We start from the raw sequence: 8,370 nt of genomic DNA, 5'->3' as shown, positions 1-8,370 counted from the left end.
AGGAGCGGCCGTCGGCGCGTAGATGGCGGTGGCGGCGCGGAGGAGACGCGCGGCGGTGACGGCGGCGGCGGAAGACTAGGGTTAGAACCCAGAAACTGATACCATGTATGATGTGAGAATTACACGTTGTATTCCTCAGGTGCAAATGCACGTATATATGATGTACAAAAGATGGACCACGATCTCAACTATTCAAGGAATTAGAAGGTGGACCCAATACACAGATGTGCACAACACATATACTCAACATCCGCTACTCAACTATACCTAGCTAAAGCAATGCAGCCATGCAACGTGAGACTAGGGCCAGTTATTAAATAGAAATAGCGACGTGTGAGATAATGAGCTGCCGGCTTTCTAGGTGTATTCCAACAAAACCCATGTCTCACCGCTGTTGCCGTCGTCATTGCTGCCGCCACCGCCGGGCTCGCCTGCAACTCTGGGTGCTGGTACGCCGCTAGGCCAACCTCCGATACAGCAGGCGATGCCCGTACTCAAGACGGCATGCGAGCCAGGCGTGGCTTCTCCTGCCACCGACATGTATGCATATTCGGTGAAGCAGCAAGCATCTGTGCACCGGCCGCAGCTGCTATTGTTCCTACGTCGCCAAGGTCTGTGTTTCTATGTTGGCCAGTAACACCATGAGCCATGGCATTTGCAGAAACGCGGCAGAGCTTAGCGTTTAGGATTGCCACGCCGGCAGGCCAACAACGTGCGATGATTTGACGTTTCTACGTAGGGCAGGTTCGTGGCGTTTATGGAAAGAGTCAGATTAAAATTCAGAGAAGTTTATTTTATTCTAATTTTTTTTGACAAGGTAAAAAAGAATGAAAACAAAGCAAAGCCCCCCCCTGCATTGGGCGAGTTGGCGATGCAGCGAGGCAGCAGCCGTCGGGCGAAGTGGCTAGCGAGGGGAGCGATGCAGCGAGGCAATAACGGATGCAGCGAGGCAACAGCGGGCGGGCGAAGTGGCTAGCGTCGGGTGATGCAGCGAGGGAGCAGCGGGCGGGCGAAGTGGCTAGCGAGGCGAGCGGCTAGCGACGCGAGGCTAGTTGGCGGGGCTGGCGACAGGCGGGGCTAGCGCTCGGGCGGGGCTAGAGATGCAAGGCTAGCGGGCGGATGGGGAAGCGCGCACGCAGGGAGAGGAAGGAGCGGCGGTCGGCGCGTAGACGACGGCGGCGGCGCAGAGGAGACACGCGGCGGCGGCGGCGGTGGCGGCGGAAGACTAGGGTTAGAACCCGGAAACTGATACCATGTATGATGTGAGAATTACACGTTGTATTCCTCAGGTGCAAATGCACGTATATATGATGTACAAAAGATGAACCACGATCTCAACTATACAAGGAATTAGAAGGTGGACCCAATACACAGATATGCACAACACATATACTCAACATCCGCTACTCAACTATACCTAGCTAAAGCACATGCAGCCATGCAACGTGAGACTAGGGCCAGTTGTTAAATAGAAATAGCGACGTGTGAGATAATGAGCTGCCGGCCTTCTAGGTGTATTCCAACAAAACCCATGTCTCACCGCCATTGCCGTCGTCATTGCCGCCGCCACCGCCGGGCTCGCCTGCAACTCTGGGTGCTGGTACGCCGCTAGGCCAAACTCCGATACAGCAGGCGATGCCCGTACTCAAGACAGCGCGCGAGCTAGCCGTGACTTCTCCTGCCACCGACTTGTATGCATATTCGGTGAAGCAACAAGCATCTGTGCACCGGCCGCAGCTGCTACTGTTCCTACGTCGCCAAGGTCTGTGTTTCTAAGTTGGCCATTAACGCCATGACCAATGGCGTTTGCAGAAACGCGGCAGAGCTTATCGTTTAGGACTGCCACGCCGGCAGGCCAGCAACGCGCGATGATTTGACGTTTCTACGTAGGGCAGGTTCGTGGCGTTTCTGGAAAGAGTCAGATTAAAATTCAGAGAAGTTTATTTTATTCTAATTTTTTTGACAAGGTAAAAAAGAACGAAAATAGAGGGAAGGACCCCCCCCCCCGTCTTATTTTTATAGGAGACGAGGGACTCGAACCTGGGCTGACGACATCAACCTTTGTGCTGTCCACCACTCCATCTGGAAGAGCCCCTCAATTTTTTGACAAGGTCAAAATATTGATTTTGGCCTTTTATCTGGCCTCTGGTTTTAACAAACCTTCTACTCGGTTTTTAGCAGTTGAGGAAGCTCCTTGTCAATTTTATTTGGGCGCTGCTATGCGTTGGCCGACGGATCTTTTTGAAACATCTGCCCCCTCACGCGATATCGGATCTGGCGAATTGAGTGGCCGAGCGTAACCCTCTTCCATTGCAGCAAAGCTCGTGTTGCGGTAATTTTCTGCAACTCGGATCATGATGCAATTTTTTTTGGAAAATATAGGTCAAGTTGCAGATTTGTTTTTGCTATAGAGGTCTTGTTACAGTTTTATTTCTTGCAACGGAGGTCTCATTGCATTTTTTTACAATGAAGGTCTTGTTACAATTTTCTTTCCAACAGAGACCTTGTTGCAATTTAATTATTTTTTGTAACAGAGGTGTTGTTATAGTTTTTCTGCAACAAAAGCCTTGTTGCAGAAAGTAGAAATCATGGGGAGCCAGGTCCACCATCACACGTGGGAGTGCAATCAATGCGGAAGATATTAGTGTGATAATCCGCCGGCTGAACCGTATCATTTCCCATTTTATTTCTTTTCTTTTTGGAAAAAACATTGCTCTGCTGGCTGATCGCACAGGGAGTTGTGCCACTTGTGCAGCCATTGGATCGTCCTTGATTCATGCGTCCCCACGCATGCTCACACACATTCATTATTTCTCTTGCCTACCACATGCCCCTTTACCTTATCTTGCAACAACAGCGGTGTTGCAAACCATAGCAGCGAACAACGACTACAACTTAGACACGCTTTGCCAACATCAGCTCAGTTGCAGAAAACTCTACAACAAAAGCTCTGTTGAAAACAATATCTGCGATAAGAACTCGGTTGCAAAAAAAAAATCCTACAACACAACCTATGTTGCAAAAATATATTCTGTAATATGACCTTTGTTGCAAGTGTTTCTGCAACAAGATATGTGTTGTGAAGTAGAGGAGGACGTTGAGCCGCTGGAGCATCCAACGACTCGCGAGGCGGCAGATCTTTCAAAAGATCCCCGCTGACGCATAGCAGTCCCTTTTCTTTACTTGTTTCTCTGCCAGTTTTTCCGTATTTCTTTTCATATTTTTCATTTTCTCTTCATTTTTTTCATTTCCAGTCTTCCATTTCATTTTTTTAATATCTTTTTTTCCCAAATTGATGAATTATTTTAATCCATCGATTTAGTGTATGCACATCTTTTTACATGCCATGAACATCTTTTTAAATATTGCACGGAAATTTTTATATATTTTCATGAACATTTTTTAGTGTTTTTTAGATGGTGCAAATATTTTTAAAAGTTGCGCAAATTATTGTTTTTACCATGAACATTTTTTTCATTTATAAACTTATTTTGAGTGTTGTGAAAAAAAATGGCACCAATACTTTCATATATGTTATGAACATTTACTTTGAACTGCGCAAACAAAATTTTCACTTTCATGAACATTAAAAAAATCATGAAATAAATGTTTGATTTTTCTTTTGAAATGGGATGAACATTTTTGTTAGATGTTAACGACATTTTGTAAATGTACGAACACTATATTAAAACTTCATGAGCATTTTTTCTCGGATGCATGAACATTGTGAAAAAATTCAAGAACAAACTTTTTTCTGAACTACATGAACACTTGTGTAAGCTACACGATTTTTAAAAAAAAAATACGTAAAAATAGCCTATTTTCCAAAAATATATTTTTAATAGCGAAAAAATAAACAAAACTAAAGGTGGGAAAAGGGAAGAAAAAATGTACTTATGTTGTGCTATATTGTGGGTTCGGCAAGAGCTAGGGGAGTAGAAACTTGGGCCCAACCCATTTAATTGTGTTGTAAGCGAGCGTCCCATACACCTCCCTACAAGCGAGATGTAGACAACCTCGAACCTGAGCAGGGTTGTTGGTTACACTATTACTAGTCAGTTAAGAGCATAGTTACTAGGAAGTGAAAAAGCAGTCGAGTTGAAAAGATGTTACAAGCAAACAACACATGATTTCCTACAAGCACAATTAGGGAATTCTCCAACACAAATATGTCGATCGATTCCAGAGAAGGAGAAATTCTCACTCAAGGTCTCATTTGAAGGATCGGGGATGGGAAAACTACTGACAAGTGGCAACACAACTGGTTACCCCGAGACTATAACATGTGCCATCTCTGAGAAACCTCCACGGCTGGTTAGTGAGCTCATCTTACAAAACTCTGCAGCCTGGAACCTGGAAAAGATCCAAGTGACCTTCATTGTAGCATATGTCGAGGTGATCCTCTCAATTCCCTTGCGCACTAACCAGGTGGTTCATTTTGGTCTTTGAATTTTGAAAGGAAGGGTGTGCTCTCCGTTTGGTAAGCCTATTGAATGCTCATGGCCACAAAGCTTCGACGGGAGGCGTGGCTAGAGGAATCTGGAGACACATTGAACTTGGAGGCAGAGCAGCGAACGTGGACCAAGATGTGGAAAGTACAAGTACCATCGACGCTAGAAATGTTCTTGCAGCAACTTGCCCAATACTCCATGCCTGTGACCAATCTCCTTCATCATAGGCACATGTTGCCGGACAGTAATTGTAGCCTTAGCGGTTCGAAGGATTCGTGGAGATATTCTTTACTTGAGTGTAACATGTCATGTTGTGTTTGAGCACTTGATGATTCAGATTTGGTTGAATCGATGCACCAAACCAATGAGCCAGATGCCAAAAGGTGGATGTTGTCTTTGAATGATTCTATATCGCATATAGATTTGGTAACTATCTTAGTTACTCTATGGGCCATCTAGCACGCGAGAAGGAAGCCACTCCATGATGTTTTTTTCTAAAGTCCCACGCATCATTTAATTGAAGGCTACATGGCCAACCTTGTTGCTTCCAAGCACCATCCAGCAGTGGCGGAGCTAGCTAATCTATGGAGCCGGGGCAAAATACAAAGGGATGTGGTTCATGGGCTTTTGCCCACTAAAACTGATGATTAGTTCTTCATCTTCTTCTATAATCAAATGGGAGTTCCTAGGCAGAGCCCGAGCAGCTGCCCAGGGTCGCCGGGAGGTGGCTCCGCCACTGCCATCCAGCAACTTGACTGCAAGTCTACCGAAACACTATTGGCTCAACACATTGGATCCCCTCCCTCCCGGTGTTGCAAATATCATACTTGATGGGATTGTTTCATGAGCATCTAGTGCATGATCTTTCAGTGATCCATGAGTGGGGTCCACGAACCTTCGCTCACGACGCTTTGACTAACAGTACGCACGACTAAGGTGGTCTGATTCGATTAGTTGTGTTAGAGCCTGGTCCTGTCCCCTCATGACCAAAGCTCTGTATTTTGGGAATTTTCACAAGTGTTGTGTAGGAATCAACCTGCAATAGCAGGCTTCATGGGATGACTTGCCGTGAAGATTGGCTATCTACATCAACAATTCAAGAACATGGAAGCTTCATGAACCGGCTTCGGCTTCGATAAGCCTGCACATGCCGGCGCCAGCAGATCAACACTGACCAGGAAGCAGCCGGATCCAAAGACCAGTTCAGGGGCTATTGAAGGTGTTACGCCCCATGGGTGCTTCACCTTACCAGGAGCTAACCTGGGGCCCCTAGGTCGGTTATGTCATGGGCCAATCAACTCGGGCCATGGCCTCACAACGTGGTGGGCTGGAAGGCTTGGAGTACAAGACACGACAACTTGCGTCCGAAGGATGCTTCCTAACCGAATTAGAACTTGTAACCCTAGACTCTGATTCCCATATAAGCCTTCCGGCCCACAAACGTTCGTCGGTGACAAGACTAGTAAAAAAAGAATAACAAGTGACAACCTTTGCGGTGGAAAAATCAAACCAGCCTGGTTCAATAGTGTTGATGGACTGAAATTTTTGTTAAATATGAGTCGACTGAGCGAGTGAGCGCTAGCCACATCCTAGAAATTTATGTATAATTGATTGCCTTGTTCATGTTGTGGGGACCTATTTTTAGTACTCTTTAAAGTTGTACTAAATCAGCGATAATTAATATAGATAAGAGGGAGTGGTATTCTATACTACCCCAGGGATGAGGACAAGAGCTACCCGGTAAGTTGAACACGGATCAAAATATTATTCTCATTTTTCTACGACATCATATGAGCAATGTCATCAGAGTCATGAACTGATGCAACTAAAACATTATAGATAAAAGCCACACCGTGATCAAACACGCTTCACTCAAATATCAGGAGTAAATCGAACAAGGTAGAAGTGGAACTTATAGCTAGATGCCTAGATATAAGCTAGCTGGTGCTGGCATCCTGGTAGAACTGTAGCACGGTGTAGACTGTCTGCATGATGGTCATGCCGAGGAGGAAGATAGCGGCGGCGAGGGAGAGGAACGACCAGGGGCTCTTGAAGTAGGTGTGCACTAGGTTGGCGCGCCAGCGGTTCCACCTCTTCCGGCAGTAGGCGTTCACCTGCCGGTGCACGTCGTCCAGCGCGCTCTGCGGCTCCAACACCACGTCCCTCGACATCCCGTTGAAGAGCTTCGCCACCGCCTTGTCGCTGCCCACCGTGTTGTGGACGATCCGCCTGCAGGTCAGCAGCGCCACGTCCGCCGCCGTGTCGATCATGTTGTCCATGAAGAAGACGTAGGCGGTCACCTCGTTGCCGGCGCCAGCGTGCAACCGCTCGAACGCCATCAGGTTCAGCAGCATGTACTCCGTGGTGTCGTCAACCACGATGGCCGGCAGGCGGAGCACGCCGCGATGGAAGCTGATGTCCAGGAGGCTGCTCGTCCGGCTCCGCTTGAATCGAACGCCCGCCTCGTAGAGCTCCTCGGCGGACCGGATGATGTCGTCCGGGACCGCGTAATCCGGAGGCGCGGGGGGAGCCGTCTGCGTGGGGCCGTAGAGCAGGCTCCGGCGGAGGATGTCTAGCGGGTGGAGCGCCAGTCCGACGCCGGTCGCCGGAGGCCAAGCAGCCGGGGATAGAAACCGCCACACCATCCGGTTGATCAAGTCCTCGTTCTGCTGCCAATAACGTCCGTCCGTACCATTAGGTACAATCATGGCAAAGGCCGACTTCAGTGTGAGATCTATCAGCACATAGCACTTGCAAAAAGCTAAAGTGGTGCACTTGGATTTTTTACTTTTTTTGTACTACAAGCCAGAAAGTAAAGCATCAACTACATTGCTTGCAATGGAGCAATGGAATAAAGAACCATTTGGCTACACTTTGATGTTTGGATCTTCTGTTCAGCTTTACTCTTTTCTACTGTATAATAATTTTGTTAATTCGCTAGCGAAATATAAGTAAAGTTAAAGAATGCATGCACTGTCTCATGCATGGCTTAATTAGTTACTACCTCATCTCTGCCGGTCTCGACGGCGAGGAGCTTGTGGAGGACGAGGAGCGGCAGCTGGTTCTCGATCATGATCATGTCGCGGCGGATGTAGGGCACGTTGTAGAGCAGGCCGTGGTTGCTGAAGACGGGGTCGTTGGGCGCGTAGTCGTTCACCTCGAAACCGGACGCCATCCTCATCACCTCCAGCAGGAAGCACCCGTCGGTGACCATCATCTCGAGGAACCTCTCCCTCCTCTCTTCCTCGCAGCTGAGGCCGCATCGCCGGTCGTCGGCGAGGCCCTGGTACGCACCCTCCAGCTGCTCCGCCACGCCGGCCACGGCCGCTACGAACTCTGACAGCGGCTTGCGCGCGCGCCGGAGCAAGTGGAGGAGCGAGCGGCGCTTGTGCGCGTCCATGGGCAGCAGGTGCGGCTCGCCGTGGTGGAAAGGGCCCAGGGACACCACCTGCGGCCGGTAGGCCTTGAGATTCAGGTGCTTGATGCACGCTGGCACGCGGTAGATGCAGTGCCACTGCCACTGCGCTGCCTCCGTCGACGGGTCATGGTCGCTCAGCGCCGCATCCACGTCCGCCACCCACACGCTCTCCTCAACCCTCCGGCGAGACGCCATCTGAGTCACTTGCAAACTTAAGCACCTAGTGTCATGAATTGCAGCGCCATGCAACAGGAGCGAGCCTAGTGCTTACCACTGTGTGTCGCACACCTGCACTGCAGGTGTTGGAATGTATAGATCCAGACCGTCGAATCGAAGCGAATAAAGAAGTAGCGTGGTCTCAAGGGGGGTCTTTACAGCACAAACGAACCAGCACTCTGACAGAGACGAGGTGGGATGAGTGATGCTTGCAGATTGTGTAGGCTTTCGGAAAAGAGAGATGATCGTGAGATGGTGAGCAGGCCGGTAAAAGAGACACACGGA

The 8,370-nt window shown here is 48.7% G+C and overlaps 1 protein-coding gene across 2 annotated transcripts; it reads right to left on the bottom strand.

Moving 5' to 3' along the window:
* Window positions 1-6,305: 6,305 nt before the first annotated feature.
* Window positions 6,306-8,128, bottom strand: LOC119325957 (UPF0481 protein At3g47200-like). 2 transcript variants are annotated; one of them, XM_037599675.1, is made up of 2 exons: window positions 7,456-8,128; window positions 6,306-7,120 (listed from the first exon to the last, which is right to left on the bottom strand). In XM_037599675.1, the coding sequence occupies exons 1-2, from the start codon at window positions 8,062-8,064 to the stop codon at window positions 6,389-6,391; spliced, it is 1,341 nt and encodes a 446-aa protein (XP_037455572.1). In that variant the 5' UTR covers window positions 8,065-8,128; the 3' UTR covers window positions 6,306-6,388. The 2 variants fall into 2 exon arrangements, with proteins under 2 accessions (XP_037455572.1, XP_037455573.1); XM_037599676.1 differs by having other exon boundaries at window positions 6,306-7,117.
* Window positions 8,129-8,370: the final 242 nt, after the last annotated feature.

This window comes from Triticum dicoccoides, chromosome 6B (genome assembly GCF_002162155.2).
Source record: "Triticum dicoccoides isolate Atlit2015 ecotype Zavitan chromosome 6B, WEW_v2.0, whole genome shotgun sequence".
Taxonomy (NCBI): Eukaryota; Viridiplantae; Streptophyta; class Magnoliopsida; order Poales; family Poaceae; genus Triticum; species Triticum dicoccoides.
This window is presented reverse-complemented; position numbering and strand designations above follow the sequence as displayed.

Excerpts from the sequence above, each read along its gene's own strand:
- LOC119325957 (XM_037599675.1), bottom strand. The coding sequence starts at position 8,064 with ATGGCGTCTCGCCGGAGGGTTGAGGAGAGCGTGTGGGTGGCGGACGTG. Across the intron at positions 7,121-7,455 it reads TCGAGACCGGCAGAGATGAG|CAGAACGAGGACTTGATCAA; the intron begins GTAGTAACTAAT and ends CGTTATTGGCAG.